This window comes from Lissotriton vulgaris, chromosome 6 (assembly GCF_964263255.1).
Source record: "Lissotriton vulgaris chromosome 6, aLisVul1.2, whole genome shotgun sequence".
Classification (NCBI taxonomy): domain Eukaryota; kingdom Metazoa; phylum Chordata; class Amphibia; order Caudata; family Salamandridae; genus Lissotriton; species Lissotriton vulgaris.
In genome coordinates this window covers 1,093,949,745-1,093,977,694 of record NC_141694.1, presented here as the reverse complement: position 1 = coordinate 1,093,977,694, position 27,950 = coordinate 1,093,949,745, and the positions used below count along the sequence as shown (strand labels likewise).

General features: G+C 47.8%; 1 protein-coding gene across 1 annotated transcript in view; it reads left to right on the top strand.

The window, feature by feature from the left end:
* The window catches only part of TCP1 (t-complex 1), a 98,020-nt gene that overhangs the window by 43,431 nt on the left and 26,639 nt on the right, over nucleotides 1-27,950 (top strand). The window contains exons 9-11 of the mRNA XM_086927155.1: nucleotides 1,420-1,543; nucleotides 2,364-2,556; nucleotides 21,741-21,904. Of these exons, the coding sequence (XP_086783281.1) occupies nucleotides 1,420-1,543; nucleotides 2,364-2,556; nucleotides 21,741-21,904 (481 nt within the window). The remainder of the gene's footprint in view (nucleotides 1-1,419; nucleotides 1,544-2,363; nucleotides 2,557-21,740; nucleotides 21,905-27,950) is intronic.

Sequence of the window (27,950 nt, the reverse complement as noted above, 5' to 3'; positions counted from 1 at the left end):
TTTTTAGACTACCAAAAACATAAGCATAGTGTTTCAGGGACTCCCTAAACGTTTTAACCTCTTGGCTGCTAGCCGTTTTCCCGCTGTGTGCTGGAAAATGCCATTTTAGTGGCACTATGACGAGCTCAGCTTGTCATCAGCACACGACACCCGTGGGTGATGACGAGCTGAGCTCGTCATCAGCATCGAAAGGGTTAAGACTGTGTTACTGTTTTACATTTTCTGTGGGTTTTTCGAATTAGGAAGGTGATTGCATAAAGGATCTTCTGCTCCAGGGTAGGCAGAAGTTACTGGGCTACAATTCTGTGAATTTCTAGTCGTTTTCCCCAGGTGTCCTGGAGTCACAGTACTGGAGCAACTCAAACTTAAATGGCTAAGTACCTCCCATTTAGCAGTTGGTGATCACGAGTCAACAGTCCAAGGATTACATTATGAGGTGATGGAAGTTTAGACAATGAATGCAGTCTCGTAGCTTTTCTCTAAATTCTGCCTAGTCTGATATTTCATTCAAGTTCATGCCCAAATGGTGTAATCTTTCTCTTATCATGAGGATCTCTCTGCTACTGATAATAGAATATATTGCATATGCAGGTTCTATGCAACACCATTTTTTCCCAAATGGAACTTCAAACAATGCCAGTGAAGCCATTTTATACGAGGAGTCACAGCACATTAAAACGTGTGAAGACTAGGGCTCTATAGTAATTACTTCACTGTTCCGTCTGGCACGCTAGTCCTGAGACACAACTCTGAGCCATTGAAGGTGTTTACTGTAAATATACTGGAAGGATCGCTTACCAAGTTAAATGTTTACTGCTGATCTCAGTGAGGCCACCAGAACGGTGGTATAGCAGGTGCTCGCCTCTTAAGTTTGCCTTGGATATACAGTATTGGAAGCACAAATGCACCATTTGCCACCAGCATGGGATATGTGCGGCTGAAGGGAGAGTACCTAGTCTAACTAGGAGGTATCAGTATATGGAGCAGAGAAGGACGACCTCGAGTAGGGACGGTCGGTGGAATGTTTTTTGTCCCAGCTACAAAAGTTTACTGGTCGGGAATTATAACTTTACATGTGATCATTCAGCGATAGATTTAAATGTTAAACTGACAGCTATGCAGTAGCATATTGAACTTGATTTACAGTATTTGCTTGTTAAGAGCAGACTTTGCAGTACTTCTGATAATGAAATGGATAAGATATTGAAGTGAAGTTGTTAGTAATTAGTTTGAGTTGGAGCATTCCATTGACTAGTTTAAAAATGGTTTTCCCTATGACTGAATTTGACAGTTTATCAAAGGTTTAACTAATATTACCGTTTTATTACTTAAAATGTAAATTACTTAAAATGTACTTGTCTATTTTAATTTCTGAGTACTATCAATAGCTTTGTTTTCCTGTTTCTTAAAAAAAAATAGCTACTATTTGCTCTACTCTGGCCAATCTGGAGGGTGAAGAAAGCTTTGAAGTGCTGATGCTGGGACAGGCAGAAGAAGTTGTCCAAGAGCGAATATGTGACGACGAACTAATCCTTGTTAAAAAGTAAGGACCTTATTCAAAATGTTGCACATTTCCAGTTTCCCATTAAATTGCTGTCGCATGGCCACGTATGCGAGCAGTTATACGCGTGGGAGAAAGTACAACTAGTTGCTCATAGCTGGGATGGATGAACTCATTGTCCATTCACATTGAAGTAACTGCACACACTTTCGATGTATACTGGTAAATATTTCATATCCTTCACATACCTTGAAACTGCTGCAGATTTTGTTTTCTCAATTTGCCTTTTCCTCCCCATAACTTTAAAAAATCCTGAATCCTTCACAACAACCGATTTGACCCGTAAGTCATAGGAAGTACTGTTCACTTTACTCGCAGTATCCACATCTCCCCGGATTTATAGCTGAATTTTGGCTCGGCGCACTTCTGCACTAATCTGTTTGCATTTTCTCTGCTAATGGACATTTAGAACTGAAAGTGGCCTGAAGTGGTTGCAAGGTATTAAAGGCTTGATGGCAACTCGCTATCTGTACCCACATCCTCTGGAGTGCTTTGGCACTCTGAGGCCACTGAACATTGGCTAGCAGCACTTTACAGAAACCTCAACATAGTCTTCATTTCTAGCATATTACTTAAAGCTTTTGCAAGGAGTCTTTGGAATAGCCAGAATCTCCATTATTACCATTTAGGCTTCTGGGAGTGCATGATGCACCCCTGGAGTGAGTACTACGGAGTAGACTTGGCTTAAAAAGGATAGTCCGTAGTGTCCTATTCAATTTCGGCACCTTTGTTATGATTGGATAAGGAATGCTTATTTTTTGTCATCTAAATTCTGACCGTTGTAACGCTTTATTTGTTACAGTACCAAAGCCCGAACGTGCTCCTCCATTATTCTGCGGGGTGCAAACGACTTCATGTGTGATGAGATGGAGCGCTCTGTTCACGATGCCTTGTGTGTGGTAAAGCGAGTACTGGAGTCCAAGTCTGTAGTGCCTGGTGGTGGTGCCGTGGAGGCTGCACTCTCCATCTATCTGGAGAATTACGCTACCAGCATGGTGAGTGTTTCACAAATATTTTTGGACTTTTTGGTTTCAAAATGCTCTTGAGTATAACCTGGTTCTTCTACTGATTAAGAGGGTAGTTTGCAGTTCAGGATGCTTTGTGACTGGTATTTGGAAAAGGAAGGATGGGCTTCATTTGTGATCTGGGGTGACGGCTATTGCACCATTGGCCCACTTAAATATGCTTATGTAATTTGCCTATTTGCCCTTGCTGTTCTAAACCCTTTCCACACCTTATGTAGGATATGTCTGACAAATAACTCTTCCACTCTGCCCTAGTTCAGAGGCACAACTGACATTCAAACAGCCCCCTCCACCGCATTTTGGGGTCTTTTTTTATAAAGCCAAAATAACAGGGTGCTACTAAGCATAGTTTCACTTTTATAAGTACAGCCCTCCAAATCCTATCCAGTAGAGGAAAGGATAAATACATCATGACATTGGTCCTGGTGGCAACTGCAGGGACCAACCCGCAACTGATTTTGCAGTAACATAAGTTAGTCTGCCCTTTTCATCTGTTTAATCTGGACAAAATTTACCCCACCTTATTGAGAAAGTTATACCTACAGTGGAGACATGGATCTCTCCCCATCAGAACTTTCACATCCAAATGGTGTCATGATCCAAGTAGTGCCTGTCCAGCTTGCAGATTAACGGAGGAAAGTGAGATCCACATTCTTTTTTTCTGCCCAGCTTATCGGGAGATCCGAAGGTACTGGATTGTGCCCCTATGCAGGAATCTTGGATTTAAGAGGTGTCTGGCCGCCTTTAGAGTTTTAAAAACATATCTCTCAGACCACATCGTGTTCGCTATGGCTAAGTACCTTGGCGCTCTCTGGTCTATCAGAAGGAAGTGTCTTAAATTACAGACCTGAGCGCAGACCGGTTCTTTGTATACAATGACTTTTTTCCAGTCATGTTTCTATGAATTTTATAAATGCTGTACAAAATTTTTAAATGAATTGTTTTTATAAATTGTCTTTTATGGTAAATTTTTACCGAAATAAAGGTTTTTGAAAAAAAAAAAAAAAAATCTGGTTATCCCATTTCATCCTACATGCAATAGTTAAACAATGTTCTAGTTGCATGGCAGGAGTTTTTTCTCTTGGCAGTTGGGGAAGGTGATAATGGGCAAGTCAGAGGTCACAGGGCAGTATCTGGTTTCCCGCGGCCACCAACATTACTGCTCTCCAATTTGATAATGAAGTTTCTTCATTTGGCAAAATGCCTTTCGAGGGGTAGTAATGTAGGGTTGCGAAGTAGCTCATTTGAGGCTTACTCTAGGAAGTGGCAGAGATTAGACTAGCATTTACAATGCAATGGTTTCGCCTTTTGAAAAGTTTGAGCTATTGGCATTGTAAATTACTATTTTTATTTGTTGGTCCGACTGTCTTGGGATGAACAAATTTACATACGCACGGACATCTCCCCAACCCGAGCTGCTATGCCAGGGGTGGTGAACAGTAGGCACAGGCTCCCAGTCCCTGTTGGAGAGCAAACTTAGCCTGCTAAGGCCAATCGGGGCACTGTTCTAACGCTGGGTAATAGTTTTACCAGCATGAGAGCAACATGTGGATGACCCCCCCCCCCCCCCCCCCCCCCCCAACTGCCTCACCACTCTCACCTGATAGCAGCAGCTAATTGGGTGGTGTGGGGGGGTGGGGGGTTGTAAAACTAGTGAACATGATGGACAATAGCGTCTGCCGGACTCAAGACTGAACTTTTATTTCCTTCCACTTTAGAAGGTATTTTTATTGGGCCTCTGCAGTTCCCGCTCAATATGGATGTACCCGAGCCGCTTGCTAAGAGGTCAGTAAAAGCTGGATGCTAGTTTGTGAGGCGGCTCTCTGTAGCAGGGCATTACGGGAACCCAGGAGGTTTGCTTCACGCCAGGAGAAGTAGCCCTCACAAAAAAGCAGAGTCCAGAGAGAGGAAGGCAAGACACACCAGCCTAGCACACAAACTCACTTGTGCTTAGTTGTAGAGTCCGATCTGATTCCATCCTAGGAACACACATGTTACAAAAATATCACATTAAATGAACATGTGAATACTGATATGCATGTAAACACGCAGACATATAAAAACCCTTGCAGGTATGCAGGCACTGACAGACAGTACACCACTAACACACAGGCACTGACACACTTTCACAAGCAGAGCTAAGCATATATACAACACTGAGGCAAACATATTCAAACATACACCTACTCGCACAACAACAGGCACTGTACTGAATGTAGAGTCAGCTGCACCCTCTGAACAGAGCTGAGAGAAACTGCATTTTTTCCACACAAGATAAATGTAATTCTCACAAGTATGATACAAATTGTCCACTGAACCAGCTTCTGAGTGAAAATTGTATGGACATGGAGAACGTTGCAGCAAATACGGCCTCGAAAAACACCCAGTTTCACAGTTTGAGGCAGTTTTTGCTCAAACTAAGTTTCCCACAAGCAAAAAGTATGCAAACAACCTAAGCACTAAAAATGTCCAAAATTATAACGGATTCATTCTCACACAAACATTAAAACACTCACTGACACTTTCACACAAACACTGACACACATTCACACTTATGATTAATTCACACCTACATACTCACACATACATATGCATGCTCACACATATACTAACAAACATTCGTAGAAAAAAATCTGACAAAAAACGGAACACATAGACACGTACTTTTACAGAAAACACTGGCGCACACTAGCCCACACACAGAGTTCCACAGCACTGTGTGCGCCAGTGTCTAACTCCTTGGTATTTCCATTTAAACATGTATGAGCATGCTATTTAACAGGCCAACATGAGCTGGGCTGATGTTCCGTCTGTTTGCGCACCCAATCTTTCAGTGCCCTCAACCTATATTGTGCATGGCACTGTATTTCACACAAACTCACTGACACGGCTACATATGCCCTCTCCCGGAACGCAAGGCAGGGTTCACAAACACTTCTACAAAGATTCAAGGGCTAGTACGCCATCCTCTCATGGAATATTTGGGGGCAATTCTGTGCTTTTCGTGCGAGTTTCAGAGGAAGCATGAACATAAAGGCACTTCCGAGAGACCGATGCAGACTGGGGTGCTTGGACCGGTAAAGTGCAGCCGGGGCTGCGCAGGGGGTGGGCCAGGAAGGTGCCCATCGCAGGCCAGCGAGGCCTGCTGTTACGTGAGTGCAGCACCGCAGGAGGGGGGGGGCACCCTGCTCGCCCGCCTGGGGGCAAGGGAGTTAATGCGGCAGATTTCCGACCGGTTAAAATGCTGCCTCTGCAACACCAGCACTGACAAGTTAGTAGAAAGGCAGCCCTCCCCCCTCCTTCAGCTGTCAGGCGTCCCCCCACCGACGGAAAGTGCTGGAACACCACATGTAAATCACGCCGGCGAAGAGGACCTGCGCGGCTGCCGGCAGCTTTAATATTGCACCTCTCCACATATAATAAATATGATTTGATGCTTACATCTCATGTCACAAGGCTAATGTTTGTAGGTACGGCAGCCTTCCTCGCGCCATCTTTAACCTCTTCCTCCCCCAGGCTGCCGCAGCTAGTTATTATCACTTGACAGTCAGAAGAGCAAGTGTAGGCTGTTTATCTGGAAGCCATTAACAAACTCCTTCCCTGCCTATATACTGCATGAAGCAACAACACACAGGCCACCCCAGCACCCGCACCCCCCCCCCCCACGTCTGCACAGGCCCGAGCGTCCAACCTCATCCTTTGCTGCTCCAGGGGTGTCGTGCACGCCCTAGACTGACTATCTAGGGGCAAGAATAGGCCTTGACCAGGTTTCTGTGTTGTGTGGATGTAATCTCATGTAATTCCGATGCAACCCTTATCAGGGAGCTCCTGGTGCAGCGCTAGGAGCTTCAGGCCGGCGGGAGACAGGGCAAGTCGCCACCCGAGCACAACCTCGGACCATTAGCATCCCCCGTGAGATTCAGCATCCCTCCTTTCACGGGTGGGGACAAAGCGCGGGGGTGAGGGCGGGAACAAAGCGCGAGGGGGCGGTGCAGACTCACCGCGTTTCCTGGGGAGAACGGAACATCTCGAGCATCCGCTCAGCCCCAGCTCCACGAACAAATGGCAGCCGTATTGCCGAGGAAAAAAAAAATTACCCACCGCCGCATGACGTTTTCAAAGGGGCGGAAAGGGAAAAAATTGGCGGAACGCCCACCAATCGCCTCGGGAAATGACAGACAGTTCTCTCTTCCAATGGCTAGCCTCCATTTATGGAGCTAGCCAATGGAAAAGAGAGGCGGAACTAAGGCCACACTGTTACTAACGTAAGATTTCGCGCAGCTTTTGACAGGCGAAACCTAAAAAACGGGTCCTGCATCAAAATAATGTGCCAACTTCAATTGCAGCAGGTGCTATAGTTCAAGAAAAGAATGTGACTTGATTTACATTGAAGGGAAAAAAGAGCAATAAACAACATCAGTATGTCCGGTCCTGTTTCAATGACCTTTGGCATGAGCATTGTACTAGTCGGTGGGCTGATAAGACCATTCTTGAAATAAATTCCCTTATCAAAACCAGTATGCCTTCACTCGACCAACCCAAGATTCCACCCAGCAGTTGGTGATGTAGTTTTAAGGTGGAAAGTGTCTGGGTTCCGGTACAACATCTATTGGCAGTCCAGTAACAGGTTTCCATTATGGACCAGTCACTTTTCTGTCCCAGTTCAGGAAGCATTGACGTTAATGTTTTGCAGTAAGGAGAGCTTAAGTATGTGTGCCCAGTAAGATTCCCCTCTTCTCTCCCAAAGCATGGGGGTTAGGGTACCAAAGTTGCGAGGCCCTTCTCGCAAGCAACATTTGCTAGACCCATGGCTTCTCCCTTTCTCATATAGAGCTAGACCTTGGGTTTGGGAGCTGGGGGAAGATATTGTCTGCAACTTTAATTGACAGCCAGTGGGGCGAGAGTCCCAGGTCTTGCGTATAATAATCCAAAAATGCAGGTCTCACTGGGACACTGGTCAAGGCCAGATGCAAGAACGTTAACTGTCTATGGCTGGTCTGGGAGAGTGCAGGCTCGCCAGGGTTGAGGCACAACAACCTCTCCGAAGCTCAGTGAAAAAGATGATGCTTGGTTGTAGTCTTTTCCAGTTGGACTGCAGGTATCTCTTGGCTACAAGGCACTCTGTTCCTTGAGTTCTATTTCACTACTTTGTTGCCTTTTTGTCATGTACTTCAGGAGCATGGAGTCCAAGGTCGCACGTGCTCTGATTGGTCAAGGTCTTAATGTGAATTCTCTCCAGCTAGAGCTTAACAGAAGGCCACCATTTCTAGGAAGGAAGGAACAGAGGTTATTCCTACACTCACCTGCAGAAAGTTTTGGAGAGGCTGGTGCCATTCTACCTTCCCTTATACAATAGGAAACTTATCTCTCCAGTTAACCATTAATCTCTTAAATTTAGACTTCTAAAATTCTGTTCTTAAATCCTTGTGTTAAATATTTTTTTTAGATGTAATGGTAATATAGCTCAGGAGTTTTCAAAAGTTATACCCAAAATCATATATAATACAGAGTTCTGATAGATACATCTGCCGTGTGGATTCCTCACCTTGTGAATATCCCCTTGCATCAGCAACATTCGGAAATTCCTTTTGTAGCCTTGCGCCGACATGGACTTGGACGTCATAGAGACACGGCATCGCACGCGACTCCGCTGACGTCACCGACACCTACAATAGGCCCACGCCGGCGTGATGACATCAGTTCCCTTTTTTCCGCATCGTCGACGCAAACGGTTTTGGGATACTGTGTAGCTTCTTGTTGTTCTGTAGCTGTATGTATTCGTTTTTTTTCTTTCTGTTCTCTTGCCACTTTGTTCGCTAATATGTCGAAAAAGAAGACGGATTTTAAGCCCTGCCGGGAATGTGGAAAAATGATGTTCGTTGCAGACCCACACCAGGACTGTATTTGGGGTTTGAGCTCCGACCATGACGTGGATGGGTGTTCGTCGTGTCAAAAAATGAATTCAAAGGCCCTGCAAGAAAGGGAGTCTAAGCTTCTTGTGGCTAAGCTGAAGGCCGATTAAAGAAAGAATCTTCGAAATCCCATTCGAAGAAGTCGAGATCGAGGTCTCGGGAGGCGTCAGCTTCGAGGTCTTCCTCGGATCCTGCTTAGAGGTCGCGAAGGAAGCATAAGGAGACATGAGTCCCGACGTCATTCGGGTGATAAGTCTAGGTTGAGATCACCCAAGAAGATTAGATCCAAGGTAATTCCTCCACGAGGTTTCGGATCAGGAGGGCGAGGCTTCGCCTTCGGAGTCGCCAGTACATTCACCGGCTCCGGCACCCGATCCGTCTCCGGCGCAGGAAGAGGAGGTTCCTGTGGAGGTTGAGGGATCGACTCCTGTTGTTGAGACAGATTCGAATCTACCTCGAGGTCGACCTGAGCATTCACCTTTTCCAGCTCCAGGTCAGGATCCTTCAGCGTTTCTTAACGCTATGTATGATGTTTTCTCTAAGTCTTGGTACCCCTCTGGAGCGCCTTCGGGTCCTATGGGTCCAATGGCATTTAATTTGGGGGTGCCTCATTCATATGCCCCGGCACCTTTCATGCCGTTTTTGCCAGCTCCGACCCCGCTGTGGCAGTACCAGACTCCACCGAGGTTGACGCCGGCTCGTCCGAAGTCGACAACTCCAGCACCGGCGTAGCCCGCTCCAAGCAAATCTTTGGAACATCCTTCTAAGCCTTCGGATTCTATTCCGGCGCCGTCGGGGTCGGCAGTGGATCTGGCTGCACTCCGTGTTAAGCAGAGATCTAGAAGGGAGGCTCCACGTCTACTGGAAGAGCAGAGGTATTGTGAGTCTCATTCTGACTTGGAAGAAGGTGAGCTGGATGAAAATTATTTCGTCGAGGATCTAGCAGAGGCTAGTGGTCTTGAGTTTTCTCCAGAGTGGGTCTTGCCATCAGGCTCTGATGTGCCGTCTAAAGATGTTCAGCCATATCACGTGGTGATGAAGAAAGCAGCGGGACTTTTAGGTTTAAAATTGCCTACTGTCGAGTTTAAATCGAATCTGCTTACTGAGGTTCTTCATTCTCCGAGCTCGGCAGTGAAGCCTTTGCTCCCTTTCAATGATGCTTTGACTGATCCCATTATGGAGGTGAGGAAGAAGCCCCTTTCTGCTCCTGCAGTCTCGAAAGGTGTGGCTCAGAGGTATAGACTGGCTCTTGAGGACCCTGCCTTTTTGTCAACACATCCTTCTCCTGAAAGTTTGGTGATCCAAGCGGCATGTTCCAAGAAGTCAGTAGGTGCTTTTTACCAAGTTCCTGGTGACAAGGAAGCTAAAAAGCAGGATCAAGTGGCCAAGGAAACTTTCTCTTCCGCGAGTATGGCGTTAAAATCAACAAATGCCACTTGCCTTATGGGAAGATGTAGGAGAGTAGGGTCTGCAATCCTATGATCACCCAGATTTTTTGCTTTTGTTTCACTGGTTTACGACTTTCTCTGGCTGTGGGCCTGCCTAGCTGTTCTCTCGCTAAATTGACATGGTATAAGGTGCATTATCCAATTGGTACTGGGCCACCTTATCAGACCCTGTCACTCAGGGCATAGGTGTACCCAGGGCCTACCAGGGGCTGAAGCATGTATTATGCCACCCCTGTATGGCCATCTAAATCTGACACAACTGGCTGCACGACAGCTGGGGCAAGGTGGTGTAATCACCCTTTGCTTTAGATATAGTATACCTATATCTAACCCTAAAAATGGACACCCAGATTTTTATCAGTCACACCTATGGCAGGCCTTGACAATCCTGAAGCAGAGTGCGTGGAACCGTGTGAGATGGTGCTCTGGCATGAGCTGAGCCCGTTTGCAACTTGCGGAACCAAGTCCTAATAGCTGTTCCATGATAACGCATACCATATACTCTTAATTGCGTTATAATCCTCGCGGTTAAATGCTGTCTTTGGTATCGCTTTATCAAAACATGTCGAGTAAGGTGTCATACGAATTGGAATACTAACCCCTCGCCAATTCTGGCGACGGGGTTATCATTCCACCCTTCTAGAGGGACACAACATGTATGTAACTGTGAACCCCGGTTAAAGTTAACTGAAGCCTCAGCATCACAAAATGGATGCTGCCACCACAGACACGAGTCTGACCCCCTGCAGCTGGGAGTCATTCCAGTGAGGGGAGCTTGGACAAAGGGTTTCCTGTCAGGGGCGGTGCTAGCACCATCCCAGACAGGGTTTTGTGTATCCTGGGTAGGCAGGGCTTTACAGGAAGGTGACTGCAAGTGGCACCCCGGTGCTCACTACGCATCTGCCGGCTAGAACCAGTTCCAGGGGCACACCAGCCCCTGGCCTGGGGAAAGTCTGGCATGGGAGAGGGGTTAACCACCCCCTTCCTGGTCCCACCCCTAGGGCAGGACCTAGTCGCGTACCCACCCCTTTCTTTAGGATAAAATCCAAATTAGATCATCTTTGAATCGAGAAACTACTTTCTACGAAAGGAACTCTCGACTTCTTCTCAAGATTTCTCCCTTGTGGCTAAGGAGTAGTCACCCTGCATCCGCAGGCACCATCTAAGAACTCTGCTGTTTGCTGCACGTCCTTCCTCCGGAATCCGACTGACCAGCTCGACGAGACCCGGCTTCCCTGGCACCTCTGACCTCTACCTACCTCTACAGCTAAGCTGAGAACCGTAGGTGCGACGAGACCTCGAGGGACCGGCCATCATCAGAACTGCACGACTTCTAACCAGCACGACCGCCGAGGGATCCTCTGGTGAGTGCTTTGGGGTCCGAGAAGCCCCGACCCTGAGCAGCTCCAGCACCGAAGACCAGCCCCCCAGCATCCACAAGATCTGCGTGGGGCCCTTCTGCTTTTTGGCTGCTCACCGCGTTGTCCGGCTACTAGCCCGCTGGCTTGTGGCCTTCCCGACGACGACCGACGACATCACCACTGCTAGTCTGGTTGCTCCAGACTGGCCCTTGCTCCCTTCCAAATGGCGTCTGGAGTGGACCAGGAGGGTCCGTCCTGGTCCACTCCAGACGCCATTTTAGGTCCACCGCGTGGGCTTGAATTTGCCAAGACTTGTTGCCCCAATCCTGGGTCCAGCGACGTCGACAGCTCGCACCTCCATCCTGGTCGCCGACAACGCCTCCTGGTCCGTGAGACTGCAGAGCCCAGCGTCGCCCACTCACCTGGTCGAGGTGACTACCATCCGGTGCCCTCCTGGTGCCATCTGATCACTGGCTAGTGGTTAAGAACTTGGTCCCCTCTGCTTTCAGGTGTCATCCATCTTCGATCCAGGCTTGGATCACTTCGAACAATCTTCACTGGTCGCCTGCCAGCAACTTTCTTCAGGCTCCTGGTTCGTCAACGAGGATTCCCGACGTCTTTTCAGACCTATGCAGCTGCAGCCCCTGGGCTAGGTAACTTCGGTATTTCGGTGCCCCAGCATAGCCTCACTATCCAAGGGTCCAGATCCACTGTCGTTTTCGACCTACCTTATCGGGTTCGCCCGAGAACACTAACTTTGCTTTTACTAGCTCCCATAGACTTTGTCCCGCATCCCGCGTGAGAGTGCACACTCTGCACCCGAGGCCTCCTACTAGTAATCTGAAAGTACAGTAACGTAGTCCTAGTGATTCCAAAGCCTATTAGTCCAGTACTTACCTGCTAGTAATTTCGCATTCCACTTTCATAGTATATGGTTTCCCGTGCCCCTCGGGCATTTGTGTAAATTGTGCAACTTAAAGTATTTTCGTAAGAGTTTTGTTGTGTGCTTAGTACCCTGTCCTCATAGAGTACAGGGCTGTTGTGATTTAAATAAATACTGTTTATTTTCATAATACTTGTGTGGTGTCCTTTCACTTGGTGTTCAAGGGGTATATGTGATGGTATAACAGCTGGCTTAACACGCCTTCTAGAGTTTAGCCCGAAGACTGCTCTTGTCCATGCTACTAGGATAGCTGGTATATCGGTTGACTTACAACCAATCACCATAAGGGTTGTTTGGACTGATAAATAGTGATCACTAGAATAGTGAACACTGAATATCAGGCCAACTTCTCACAGAAGATATATCCATGCTCTTATGGACTCTGTACGTACGTTGTTCCAGAAGACTGCAGAGGTGACTTTAAGGAAGTTTTATCTGACACTCAGGTGGCAGCTCGTCAGGTTATTCAGAGCTGCCTTGATACTGCAGATTCTGTGACCAGGATCATGGGCACTGCTGTAGCCACAAGGCGTTCAGCTTGGTTAAAATCCTCAGATTTTTCTGTTGATGTGCAGTCTGCTTTGTTAGATCTGCCTTTTGATGGAGAAGGACTCTTTGGCAAAAAGGCAGATTCGGCCTTGGAGAGGTTTAAGGACAGCAGGGCGACTGCTAGATCTCTTGGTCTACAAGCAAGAGGTTCTACGGCCAGGAAATTCAGAGGCTTTGGACGCTCTTTTCGTACATTTAGACAAGGTCAGCAGCAACAGCAGCAGCAAAATACCTTGTATAAGTCGTACAGGGGAAGGCAAAGGGCGCGTCCTCGAGGGCGTCAGGCCTCTTCTTCCTCCTCCACCTCCTCCAACCCCCCAGCCACAGAAAAGCAGCCCTAGATCTGCCATCCAGGATCATGTGGGTCCGGTGGGGTTCGGCTTACCCACTTTCTACAGGATTGGGAATCGGTTACATCAGATCTTTGGGTTCTCAATCTCGTAGAAAATGGGTATGCCCTTCCCTTTCGGGAATTCCCTCCCAATTACCCTCCTTGCCAGGGATATTGCTCAGAGGAACATCTGCTACTCCTACAGGAGGAAGTTCAAACTCTGTTGAGGAAGGGTGCGATAGAAGTGGTCCCGGAGCAGGAAAAAGGTCAGGGATGCTACTCCCGGTATTTTCTGATCCCCAAGAAGGATGGCAGGCTTCGTCTGATTTTGGATCTCAGGATCTTTAATTTTTATCTGAAACAGGAGAAATTCAAGATGCTCACCCTTGCTCAGGTTATTCAGGCTCTGCTGGAAGAAGACTGGATGGTGTCGCTCGACTTGCAGGATGCGTACTTTCACATCCCCATCCTGAAGTCGCACAGGAATTATCTCAGTTTTATGGTGGGATCGCAGCACTATCAGTTTGCGGTCCTTCCAATTGGGCTTACTACTGCGCCTCGGGCCTTCACCAAGGTGATGGCAGTGGTGGCAGCGCATCTCAGAAGGTCGGGGATTCCTGTATTCCCTTATCTGGGCGACTGGCTGATCAAAGCTGAGTCGGCCGAGAGAGTGCTCCATCATCTGTGGGAGACAACCCAGTTGTTGTTCAGGTTGGATTTTTCAATAAATGTACCCAAATCTCACCTAGTGCCCTCCCAGCGCAACCTGTTCATAGGTGCGGTACTGGACACAACTGTATGTCGTGCATTCCCTCCTCCTCAAAGGATTCGCGACATACAGGAAATGATTCCTTTGTTTTTCAATGGAGCGGCAGAGCCAGTCCTGAAGGTCCTTCGCCTGCTCGGTCTGATGGTTTCTTGCATTCTGTTGGTCAACCATGCACGCTGGCACATGAGGGCACTCCAGTGGTATCAGCACAACGGAGATCTTAATGGGTCAGTGAGGATCTCCAGAGAAGCTGCGGCGGATTTGTCTTGGTGGGGCGTGGAAAGCAACCTGTCTCAGGGGAAGCCTTTTCAGCTGCCTCCTCCGGTGGCCACAGTGATTACGGATGCATCCACTCTAGGGTGGGGTGCTCTTCTGGGGGACCTGGAGGTCAAGGGTCTTTGGTCTCCAGAAGAAAGGTTGCTTCACATCAACCTTCTAGAATTGCGGGCGATACGTCTGGCGCTCAAGGCCTTCCTCCCTTCCCTTCGCGGTCGGTCGATCCAAGTCCTGACGGACAACACGACCGCGATGTGGTACATCAACAAGCAGGGGGGAGTGGGGTCGCAGTGTCTCTGCAGAGAGGCTCTGCGTCTCTGGTCCTGGGTTCAGGACCACCAGATTTGTCTGATGGCGTATAATCTGGCCGGAGTTCTGAACGTTCGTGCAGACGTTCTCAGTCTGCAGTTCTCTGCCGACCACGAGTAGAGGCTTCACCCAGAGGTGGTGCGTCACGTCTTTCGGATGTGGGGGACTCCTCAGGTGGACCTGTTCGCTACTCGCGAGAATGCTCACTGCCCGTCCTTCTGCAGTCTCCAGTATCCGATGCAAGGAGCCTTGGGGGACGCGTTTCAGTTGAGTTGGGGAAATCAACTCCTTTACGCGTTTCCTCCCATACCTTTGATTCCTCGGGTTCTGAGGAAGATTCGCCAAGACCGGGCCCAAGTCATTTTGGTCGCCCCGGACAGGCCAAGAAGGGTGTGGTATACAGATCTTCTCCACCTCTCCTCTCCTCTCACCCGTCGCATCGTCTCCCTCACAAGGGCAGACCTCCTCTCTCAGATGGAGGGGCAGGTTCTACACCCCCACCTCCAGACATTGCACCTTCATGCTTGGAGATTGAACTGGGCAACCTGATTTCCTTTTCTCTCACACCTGACGTGGTGGATGTCATCTTGTCAGCCAGGCGTGACTCCACTAAATCGGTCTATTCGTATAGGTGGTCTAAATTTGTCACTTGGTGTGGTGGGAATTCTATTGACCCTTTGTGAGCCCGTTTGTCTGACGTTCTCCAGTTTGCCCTTTCTCTGGCGCAGCAAGGATTTGCTGTTGCCACGGTTAAGGGCTATCTTTCGGCGCTGTCGGCTTTACTCTGTTTGCCTGACCAGCCGTCTCTTTTTAAGTCTCATGTAGTTTTAAGGTTTTTGAAGGGTCTCACAAATAAGTTCCCTCCTACTCCTTTTATTGTGCCTCAGTGGGACTTCAATCTTGTTTTGACCTTTCTGATGGGTGCTCCCTTTGAGCCTCTTCATATATGTCCTATGAGGCTTTTAACTCTTGAGGTGGTCTTCCTCGTTGCAATAACCTCGGCAAGGAGGGTGAGTGAGCTTCAAGCTCTTAGTTCCAAACCCCCTTTCTTGACCATTCATGCTGATCAGATGGTTCTTAGGACCAGGGCTGCTTTTCTTCCTAAGGTGGTGACTCCTTTCCACCTTGGTCAATCCATTACCCTCCCTACCTTTTTTATCCTCCCCCCACATCCTTCCAAGGAGGAGGAGAGGTTACACCGTCTGGACCCTAAGAGGGCGGAGTCTTTTTATTTGGACAGAACTAAGGACTGTTGGTTGGATGACCAGCTCTTCATTGGCTTTGCTGGCTGCAGGAGAGGAAGAGCGGTCCATAAATATCGAGATGGATCGTCCTCTGTATAAAGATCTGCTACTCTTTGGCCGGTAAGGATCCTCCAGAGGGTATAAGGGCTCATTCTACAAGAGCTAAGTCATCACCCTTTTTAATTTGTATGTTGCACCGCTGGCGCAGGTAGCTGCCAGTTTTGGTCTTACAATAGTGTCATACGCAGATGACACACAGTTGGCTGTGTCACTTAATGGCGACTCCAATATGAACGCCCCCACCTTTCAGGCAACCCTCAAAGCTGTCGCCGGCTGGATGGCGAATAATAGTTTACAACTTAACGCCACCAAGATGGAGGTCATTCTCTTCGGTAGGGACAGCGAGCTCTGGGGAGACCAATGGTGGCCTCCTGAATTGGGTCCTGCTCCCACTCCTGTAGCCGAAGTCCGAAATCTGGGCGTATGGCTTGATGATCAACTGTCTTTTATTCCTCACATCAAGCGTGTCGCGGGAACTTGTTTTGGCGCTCTACAGTGCCTACGGCCTATTTTTAAATTCTTTGACGCGGACACCAGGCAGATCATAGTCCAAGCTCTGGTGTTGACCAGATTGGACTATGCTAGCTCCCTGTTTCTGGGTGTTAATCAAGCTGAGCTAGACCGCCTTCAGCGGGTACAAAACGCGGCGGCCAGGATGCTGGTCGGCCTCCCTAAATTTGTTTCTGCTCGCAGTACTATCCACGACCTCCACTGGCTCCCAGTAGGCCAAAGAATTAAGTTTAAGGCTTTGTGCCTTACTTTCAAAATTCTCAATTTGGCCTTCCCTCCTATTCTCACCCACACTATTCTACACTATGTCCCCTCAAGACCCCTTCGGTCTGCAGGGTCTAATTTGGCCATTATTCCTCGCTTTAAAAAGTCCAGAATGGGTGGACAATCCTTTTCGGTGATGGCGGCTACGCTATGGAACTCTTTGGCGGCCTCACTTCGTTCCATCCCATATTTGTTTCAGTTCAGGAAACTATTAAAAACTCATTTATTCTCCTCTGCTTAGCTTCAGTGTTACCTGGTCCTTTCTGTTGTGTTGTGTGTTTCATCTCCAAAGCGCCGGGACGCCTCTTGGCTGCGGCATCTGTGCGCTATACAAAATAAAATAACATAACATATAACATTGGGTAGAGGTGTTCCTGTAGAGCATATTTGTAGGGCGGCAACTTGGTCTTCCCTCCACACGTTCGCAAAGCATTACTGCTTGGACACTGAGGTGAGGAGGGACGGCCACTTTGCGCGCTCTGTCCTTCAGGATTTCCTGGTTTAGAAAAGTGGACACCCTCCTCCGGGAGTATTGTATTGTTTATATATTGTAATGTTAAGGAGTTGATTCCATTGCATTTGCTTCACACTGTGTTTCTCCTTGGCTATTGTGTATTGTGTATACTATGTATATTTCTACTGTCATTGGTCCGTCCGTGTGCCTCGATGGCACGGAAAAAAGGGTGGAACTGATGTCATCACGCCGGCGTGGGCCTATTGTAGGCGTCGGTGACGTCAGCAGTGTCACGTGCGATGCCGTGTCTCTGACGTCCAAGTCGGCGTGAGGCTACAAAAAGAATTTCCGAATGTTGCTGACGCAAGGGGATATTCACAAGGTGAGGAATCCACAGGCAGATATAGTATCTACCAGAAAAAGTGTTACCGAAGGTAAGTAACTTGTTCTTCACAATCATTGCCCCCACTAAGTCTTCCCATTATCGCAGTTCTAAAATCTGGAATGTGAAAGAATTAGAAATGGAGTATGTTACAAAATAAAACATCAAATAAATGACACTATTTATCTGAAGAGTAAGTATTAGTAACCTACTCCCTTTATATTAGGCTCACCACTTTTCACTAGTTTCCTCCAAGGGTTCCAAGTTTGTTCCAGTACTAATTTTTGTCCTTGTAGTAATCCAGTGAATACTTTTGTTAGAAAGAATACCTCTCAGCTAAAACAATGTTGAGGTCTTGGCATTACAAAATGAGGTAGGTACATGGACCATGGATGGAAGTTGGGTGCTAAATCCTTTCTGGTATAAAGATAGTATTTTTAAAAGGATTTGTGGTGCAGAGGAGTGTTAGTACAAGTGCCTATGTTGCTTGAATCTGGTGGTATGGTACATTTCTTAGTGTGCTTGAGCGATCTTATAACTTGCTGGTTAAGCCATTTGTTTAACCACTTCCCTAACCGACGGCGGACCATGCATTTTCTATTAAATACATAGGTTCAGAACAAATCCAATAATCATTATGTGAAGACTAGTTTCTGTGCATGGAGCGTTACCACTATATAAGTACTGCCCCAAATAGACCATTCTTATTACAAAAGGTCTATTTTTCAGAAAATAATGGCATTCCAGGCAAACCGCTGCTGACATTGGTGGAATCTGTATTAAAATTAACCCTGGGCTAGTTCGCGAAGTAGCGCTGTGCGTAGCTACGCGAAGTGCACTACGCACTAAGTGAGCTATGCGAACTGCGTAGTGCACTGTGCAAAATGCTGTTCGCACTGATTGCACAGTGCTGGATGCTTGTCTGCACTGTGCAAGCAGTGCAAGCTGCATCTTGCACAGTGCACGTGGTAGTTTTCTGCCGCTCGAGTAGATTTCTACTTGAGTGGCAGCTTTCTTAACGCGGCCTGGTAGTTTCTCGTCGTGAGCATACACGACCACTCGCAATGAGAAACCTGAACTCCCTGCGTTGAGAATCTTGCCTGGAGGTTTATTTTCCACGCTCACGATCTGCAACTTGATGTTGCTGATTGTGAACGAGGAAATAGTCTCACCGGGATGTCATTTTGCTTGCTGCGAGCAAGCAAAAAATAACAGCTACTCGTGTTTGCACTGTTCTACGTGCAATTTGCGAAGTTGCGCAAACTTGGCAAACTAACAGAGCGTAGTGCTTTGCCCAGGGTTAATTAAAATGCAAATGAAAATCCCTTCTGGGTTAATATGTGCTAAATGCCGTGTAACTGAGCAGCCTGATCCTGTGTCCCCGCTTGAATGCAGACTGGTTCATAGTTATTATCACAGGTAATTTCACAGGTAATTTCAGTAGTCACTACTTAAGTGATTCATGACTGATCCTGAGAACCTATAAAATTTGATGTTTAAAAAAAATTTAGACTACTTCAAATAATGCAGTATGTATGTTTGGGAATGGGGATATAGTACTGTCTCCACTCCACTCTTTTCAGGGGCACATCCAAGGTACTGTGGAGGGAGGACATTAAAAGTGCAGTGCAAACTATATCTTTTGAATGTGCATTTCTTGCTGTTGAAACACATTTTCAAGTTGAAGACAATGGATCGGACTTTTTAGATGCCCCATGTGCAAGTGCCTTTGGAAGTGATGGTTTCTGCATTACAAGCTCTACGTTAATAGTCGCAAACATTAGAATAATTACTAGCTGAGTGCAGTGAATCCCATAACACTTAACCCACAGATCTTCATGAAGGTACACAGAATTAACCTGAGCAATGTTAAAAAATGAACACCCTCTAAACAGCCAGCCGGGCCACATATTTCCAGAATTTACACTCCACTACAAATTCCATGGTAAAACTACATTTCAGCATTCAAAACCCTTGGGTGCTTCCTATCCAAGAATGCGCTGTACTGAAAATTGCGTTTCGGAAACAGTTACTTCAAAAAAGATAGGTTCATATCCGAATAGGGGAGGCAGAAGCTCCAACTTTGTTTTTTTCAGCCGTGGGGATAAATGCCAGCAATCACGGTTTCTTTAGTTAAAATCTATATATCTGTCAAACTGGCTATCTACTGAAGCCGGTCAAACTTGTGGCATGTCTATCCTGAAGGGAAATATATATCCCTTGCGGAAATAAAACCGAATAGCCGCTTGTCCCCAATGCTGACTTTTTAAATATATACTAGACCTCACGCAGCATTCCTTAATCTCTATCCACAGTTCACGTAAGTGCCACAGACTCTAGGAGTGGTAAAAAATATTACTCGAGTGTCAGATGCAAGAACCTAATAACAAAATTGTATAACACGTCACAGATGGGTGCCTGGTCCTGACAGGGTCACTTGAAAAATGGAACACGGTCCTTGAGCCACAACTACGTTTAGACGACTGGGGCTTTTGTTGTACATTAACACGCCAGCTCACCTCCAATTGCAATCTTAGAATTATACATTTTAAATAAAATCACATCAAATGTAGTACACTCTGGCTCAATTATACAATTTTAGGCTCTGAGAAGGTGCAAACTGTGTCAGATGTGGTTCACAGATAGCAGCCGTTTTATACTTGGCATGGAGGTGTCCTTCAATACATCACTATTTGGAACAAGTGATACATACCCTCATGGAGGGAGTAGAAGAGACCCTTCATGTTTATTAGGTCTGGTTAAATCTCTGCAACCAACTTATAGTAAGCTGGTGGCAGTGGCGCTACTCCTAGGAAAGAGGAGACTCTATACACTGGGGGAAGAAGTACCCTAATCACTGATATTGGTCGCCTGGCATATTGCCGTGACCAGCTTAAATATTATGCAGAAGAACCCCCCCCCCCCCCCCCCCCCCCCCCCCGGTCGTCCCGACCAAAAGATATTTGAAGCCGTTTCCTAGCCAATCTGCTCACACCAAGATTAACCTTAAAGGACTGTATGTGTTAATACTATTGAAGCTCTGTGATCGTAATTTGTATTGTTTCATTCCTTAACTCTGACCGTATGCCGACAATTAACTTAGATGTTGAAATTGGCATTGTATGTGTTCTATTATCTGAAAATTCATAAACCAATTAATTATTTTTTAAAAACTGGCTCTGAGGTACCTGTCAGTTTAGTTCATTCTTAGATTGGAAGCATCTCTAAGCACATCTTGCAGTAGCAGTTTAGGATTTGGGTGCAGCGATGTAGTTTTGTAATGGAATTTTTATTGTAGAAGTGTCATTTAGGAAACCATTTTGATGGCCTGTGTAGAGAACACATTATTTTTACATTGTACATGTTAATATTGGGCACTCTTTGTAAATTTGCAAATTAAGTGTTCTAGGTTCTCAGCAAGTTGAGGGTAATTCTAGCCTTCACATTCGGTGAAAATTATTGCTGCAGAACCATTACTAAAAGTATCCATTCCTTACTTTCACTTTCTTAGGGCAGGATATTGGTGCACCTCATGGCCTGCATTAAGATTATACCCACTGGCTGTGAGGGATTGTTAGGAAAGGACCGGATACACAATCTTTAACTTCTACCGTAGCCTAACTTAGACCTCATACCCTTTTAAGGAAACTTGCTTTGTGTATCAGCCTTGAAGGCTGGGTTCTCTTTTTGTTTACCAGTCAGTTTTCCTTTCTCAGCTTTGTACAGAGGACCCCAGCTCGAATGGATATTGTCCTCTTCCAACCCCACCCCCTAGTCTCTTGCAGAATGGAATCTAATGGGTAAATCTTCATTTATAATGGGGGTAGTGGCAGTCTGTTTTCCAAGTAGCAGTGGGGGGAGGGGATTAGGGAGAAAACAATCATACACCACATGAACAATGGCAAGTTTTAATATGCCCCACAAAATGGGTTGCGTGGGTCAAGTCTTTAAACTAAGTTTGACGATCATACCTCTAGGCGTTTTCTGTTTAAACTGATTGTACTGGTCATTGGTTGTATAAATGGTATTACAGAATTGGAAAAACGCATAACAAAGTTCCTCTTTCCTATGTTCCTTGGCCAGATGGGCAAATGCTGAATCATGTGAATAATTAGATGTAGGCACATTCTAGCCTTTGCTCAGGTAAAAAAATAAAATCACGGTTGAGGGGAAACTTCTGATATTGTTGTGAGTACTGGCATGTTACACTAGCAGAGTCCGCCATCAATGCAGAGAAATATTGCTAACTAAAATAATTGGGTTGTCCCTGAAACAGTCAAACTAAATCTTAGTCTAGTTATGAAACCATGTGTAATGTCTGCCAATATTTCTCTTCCATCAGGGATCACGTGAACAGCTTGCAATTGCAGAGTTTGCAAGATCTCTACTTGTTATTCCAAAAACATTAGCAGTAAATGCTGCCCAGGATTCCACAGACCTTGTTGCTAAATTGAGAGCTTTCCACAATGAGGCTCAGGTGAACCCGGAACGGAAGAATCTAAAATGGCAAGTATATTTTGGAGCAGTGGTGTAATATTTCGGTCATTTTGGTAGCATTTTTTTGTCAACATATAAGTGGAATTTTCATTTAATACAAGACTTTCTTATGGACGCTCTCTCTCTCAGCCATAACTACGTAGTGGCAAATATGTAACACAACCCATAAGTAATGAAAAGGCTTCAGAATGAACTAAAAAGCGCCACCCTCCTACGTTGCTCACAAAGATGATCAAACTGTGCTCCTTTCCACTCATCAACAGTACATGTTATCCAGTATTAGGGGTGTCTTTCATAGATTCACATGCCTGAATCATTCCCCGTCGTCGAGACGGGAGCCTCCGGTAAATAAAAAAGTAATGTCCATAGACCTACATAGAGAGAAAAGGGTCCAAGGGTCTCCCCTTAGTAGCCTTTCCTTGTCCTTATGTAAAAAGGACCAAACTGACATAGTCAGCCAATCCGCTCCGACCTCCCTCTAGAACCTTCCTGGGAGGAGCCTCAGTCCCTCAGATTTTCTACCGCACGTTGTGCTAGGCAGTCTCCTGCCTGAGCTCTCCTCAGGATTACTCTAAATTCACCAAACTTTCTTTGAAAGTGTTCTCTGAAACCTCAAAACTCTTCAAGGACTTCTTCAACACACTATCCCTGAAGTAAGTGTGTGTTTCTACTGCTTTTTACATGTCTGACTCGGGGAAGAAAGCCCTGTTCAGGGCCTGCTCTTCCTGCAGCAAGAAAAGAATACATGTGGATGATCGGCACGACCTGTGCTTGTATTGCCTTTACCCGGACCATAATTCGGAGAAATGCACTATCTGTCGGTCTTTTCCAAAAAAGACTGTGAGAGACAGGGAAGGTCGCCTTCTGATTTGGTTGGACAGGCTTAAGAACAGAGACAATCTGGACTCCTCTGTGAGCAGCGTTTCCAGGACCTCTGCTGTCTCAAACAAGAGGCCAAGGGAAGCTTCCCCGGGCCCCTCAGACACTCCTCCTACGAAGACCCACAAAAAGTCTTCAGAGGCGAGATCTGCGTCATCCTCAGTGTCTGCTAAGGAGGGTAAAACCTTTAAAATGCCTGCTCCGTCCTCCAGACAAAGCCAGAGGACTACTTCAGTCAAAACCACAGTGTCTACCACATCAGCATCGTCGCCCTCCGCATCGACGACTATGACTACGTCCTCCTCATCTTCAGGTAGACCTGTTTCTTCAATTATTCCCCTGACATCGTCGTCGACGACAAAGACCATGTCGACAACGAAGACCACACCGTCACCAGCGACGAGCCCCTCGTCGTCAAAACCGGCGACGACAAGAGTGTCGACGAGACCATCGTCGACGAGACCATCGTCTACGAAGGCACCGTCGATGAAGACGACTACTTCGCAGTCGTCGACAACCAAGATCCCTTCGTCCACCCCACCGTCGACGAGAGGCTCGTCGACGACCCCGTCGACGAGAGGCTCGTCGACGACCCCGTCGACTAAGACCCCGTTGACGAAGACACCAAAGGCTCCGTCGACGGACTCGACGACGACACCGTCGACGGACGACTCGTCGTCGAATGAAGGCACCGTCCATGATGCTACCACCGTCGACGGTCCCCTCGACGACGACAGGCTCTACCATACAGTCTGGCAAACCAGGCAAACCACTAATTACCCCGGAAACGACGTCTCCAAGTAAGGTGGAAAAGCAACCACCTCAAGAAATTTTCCAAAGCGAAGAATCCGAAGAGGATGACCATCTGGATCCCGCTACTTCAGTCTCAGAACTTCACATAAAATGCCAAAGCACTGATGAGGAACAGGAGGAATTCACCTATCAGGAACACTCCGTCCACGCCAGTGTCCGCACTGAAGTCACCCCCATGATATGCTTACCAGCAACCATGGTTGATGACTTACGACTTCTTGTGCAAGACTACAAGCAACGCTTTCCGGAGGCTAACAGAGGCGGTCAAGCGCCTAAGAGTCCCGCACCAGGGGACAAGGGGGATCAGACACCTCCAGCTCAAGTACAGGTGTCCGCACCGGAACGCACTCACCTTCCCCATCAAACCCAACACGATGTCCAGCCTCAAGTGGTGGTTTCTTCGGACGATGAGGAGGAAGAGGAAGAACTGGAGGAAGGAGAGGTCCAGGAGGTTCACTCGGACCACTCGGACCAGGATGAAGAGGATGAATATATAGCATCATCCCCAGCTTCACCACAACCACGCCAAGCGGACTTCCCCCCGGTCGACATTGCTGGCTTCCACAAGCTGGTGGAGAGAGCAGCGAAGAGGTTCCACATGGTGGTGGAATCCACGGAAACTGACTGTTTCCTGCACGACTTTAAGGAACAGACTCAGAAATCTGCAAAAGCTGTTCCGATCATAGAATTTTTGTGGGAACAAGGAAAGAAGTTAATGCTAACTCCTGCTTCAGTGCCGGCGGTGGTCCCACGCCTAGATAAGAAATACAGAGCACCACTCACTGCGGCGGCTTGCCTTAATGGTCACCCCAAACCGGACTCGGTAGTGACGCAGGCGGCCCAGAAACACTCCCGCAACCCTTCCTCACCACTGTCCGCTCCCCCGGACAAAGAGGGCAGGAAACTTGACACGATTGGTAAACGTTTCACATCCACATCGGCCATGTCCATCAAGGTGGCTTACTCCATTGCCTTGCTGGGGCGTTACAATCGCCAGCTGTGGGAGGACATTGCCCCTTACGTAAAGGAACTGCCTGATGACGTCCAGGGTGAGGTGAAAGCGCTCCTCGTGGAAGGTCAATCTTCTGCAGCGGAACTCGTAGACTGTGCTATCGACGCAGCCATGACAGGCTTCCGTCAACTTGCGGGAGCTGCTGTACTGAGACGCCAGGGATGGCTAAGAGCGACTTCATTCCGCCAAGAAGTCCAAGCAAAGGTTCTGGACATGGCCTTCGACGGCCAGCAACTGTTTGGAGAAAAGGTCGACGAAGCTCTACAGGCCATTAAGAAGGACACAGACACGGCAAGGGCACTGGGCTCTCTGCAGTCTAGAAACCAGTCCTTTCGGGGCAACAGGCCCAGAGGTCAGTCCTCCTATCGAGGCTCATATCAAAACAGGTCCTCATCCTCGTTCTCATACAATCACAAAGGCCAGTACCAAAACAAACAGCAAGGCCGACAATCTTCATTCGGAAGGTCAACCTACAGAGGTAAAAATACCAAGAGGGGCGCTGGCGGCCGCCAGTGACCGACTACTCCAGCCAGTCCAAACACCATCTCCATCCTTTCAAATTGGAGGAAAGCTGACCCATTTCCTTCACAATTGGCAGTACATCACCACGGACCGGTGGGTTCTTCAAATTATTCGATTCGGCCACTCTCTCGAATTCACCTCCATCCCTCCCAATACCCCTCCACGCAGACGGACACACAAACATCCACGCCTGCTTCTGAAGGAACTTTCGACAATGCTACAAAAAGGAGCAATCGAAAGGGTTCTGGCATCCTCAAAGGGGAAAGGATTTTACTCCCGCTTCTTTCTTGTACAACAAAAAGAAAACAAGTAGAGACCCATCCTGGATCTCCGGGGACTCAACACCTTCCTGCGGAGCCAATCGTTCAGGATGGTGACGATCCAAGAAATCCTGGGCATTCTAGAGAAAGGAGATTTCATGGTGTCACTGGATCTCCAGGATGCATACTACCACATCCCCATCCTCAAAAATCACCGGAAATTCCTAAGATTCGAGGTGGCGGGCCGTCACTATCAGTTCAAAGTCCTGCCGTTCGGCCTCAAGTCCGCGCCGCGCATTTTCACGAAATGCCTTGCGCCAGTGGCAGCCTTCCTGCGTCAACTGGGCCACCAGGTCTTCCCCTACCTAGACGACTGGCTGGTGAAAGCACCCTCACCTGGGGACGCAATCACGTCCTCCAACGCCTGCACCAATCTCTTTCAAAATCTGGGATTGACGCTGAATCTCAAAAAATCATGCATGGTCCCCGCAACAAAGATTACCTTCCTAGGGGCCATGTTAGACACAGTGTGCACGAAAGCCTTCCCCTCAAAAGAGAGGACAGACCAGATCTTATCTCTGGCCACGGCTGTGGCAAAGACCACGCACCTGAAAGTTCGGACTTACACCTCCCTCCTGGGGATGATGTCTTCCTGCATACTCCTCATCCCGCACTGCAGGCTCAGAATGCGGCCCTTGCAGGAGGCACTCGCGAGCCAATGGACCCAAAGCACTGGCTCCTTCGAGGACATCCTTCGGATCACACCGAAAATTTCCAAAGCTCTACAATGGTGGACACGTCGCCAAAATCTAACAGTGGGCTTACCGTTTCTCCTCCCAGCATCACCGCTGGTGATAACAACGGACGCCTCCCTAGAGGGATGGGGCGCGGTGCTCCAGGACCTACAGATCAGCGGCAAATGGGACTCTCGAGCAATCGCTCCATATAAACCTCTTGGAGCTAAGAGCAGTGTATCTGGCTCTTCAAGCCTTCTTACCCCGCATCCAGAAATCCCCAGTGCTCGTCAGGACAAACACCACGACGATGCACTATCTAAACAAACAGGGGGGAACGCGTTCGCTCTCGCTCTCACGCGAATCGCAGACGATCTGGAACTGGCTGGTGATACACGAAATCCAACTCAAAGCGGAATATGTCCCGGGAAAGGACAATACCATCGCGGACGCCCTGAGCAGGCAAAAGTCCCTCTCCCACGAGTGGGAACTATCGGACAGCGCCCTCACTCACATCTTTTCTCTTTGGGGAGTACCAAACATCGACCTCTTTGCCACCAAGAGGAACGCCAAATGCCCGTGCTACGCAAGTTGGCATCCCCAACCAGGATCACTAGGAAATGCATTTTCCATCGGATGGTACAGCGTCTTTGCATATGCCTTTCCTCCATTCCCGATGATTCCACGGCTCCTCAGAAAAATGAAAGCGGAACCATGCACCCTGATCCTGATTGCCCCGTCCTGGCCGAGGCAACACTGGTTCTCGGATCTGCTTCGACTCCATCACATCACCGATTCGCCTGAACCAACACCCAGCCCTTCTGACGATGTCCAACGGGCAAGTGCAACACCCGAACCTCCAATCGCTCAAATTATCAGCCTGGCTCCTGAGCACAGAGTTCGGTGGCCTAAATATCCCACAAGACTGCAGGGATGTACTAGCCAAAGCAAGGGCAGACAGTACGAACAAGACCTACTGTCTCAAATGGAAGAGGTTCTGCATATGGTGCTCAGACCAGGGCTTACGGCCCCTCGCCATCACACCTGAACAGATATTACCATACCTCCTGCATTTGGCCCAGTCGGGACTGGCGCATGCATCCATCAAAGTTCACCTGGCAGCAATCTCGAGGTTCACCAGAACGGTCACAGGACCTTCTCTGTGGTCTAGTCGGCTAGTCAAGCAATTCCTCAAAGGGCTATACAGATCCTTCCTGAGGCCTCAAAGTACCTCCCACATGGCAGCTTAACCTGGTACTCAACCAACTCATGCGTCACCCGTTTGAGCCCATTCACAGGGCATCTCTTCAACACCTCTCATGGAAAACAGCGCTCTTGCTCGCTCTAACTTCGGCCAGAAGGGTTAGCGAGCTGCAAGCCTTGTCCATTCAAGAACCATATCTACAATTCAGACATGATAGGGTGATACTGCGACCAAACCCTAAGTTCATTCCAAAAGTACCTTCGGACTTCCATCTCAACGAACCATTGGTCCTTAGGTCATTCTTCGCCAACCCTTCCACAGCAGCGGAAAGATCGCTGCATTCTTTGGACCTTATGAGGTGCCTGAAATTCTACCTGGACAAGACTAAGGATCTCAGAAAATCCTCACAGCTGTTCGTGGCATACAGCAGGCCACGAATGGGCCTACCCCTCACGAAGCAAAGCATCTCCAGATGGATCTCCTCTGCGATTTCATTCTGCCACGACAAGGCCGGCCGGCCGGCCTCTGAATGATCATGTTACTGCTCATTCCACCAGGGCGATGTCCACGTCAGCGGCGCTGTTTGCAGGAGTGCCAATCCTGGAAATCTGCAGGGCGGCGACCTGGAAGT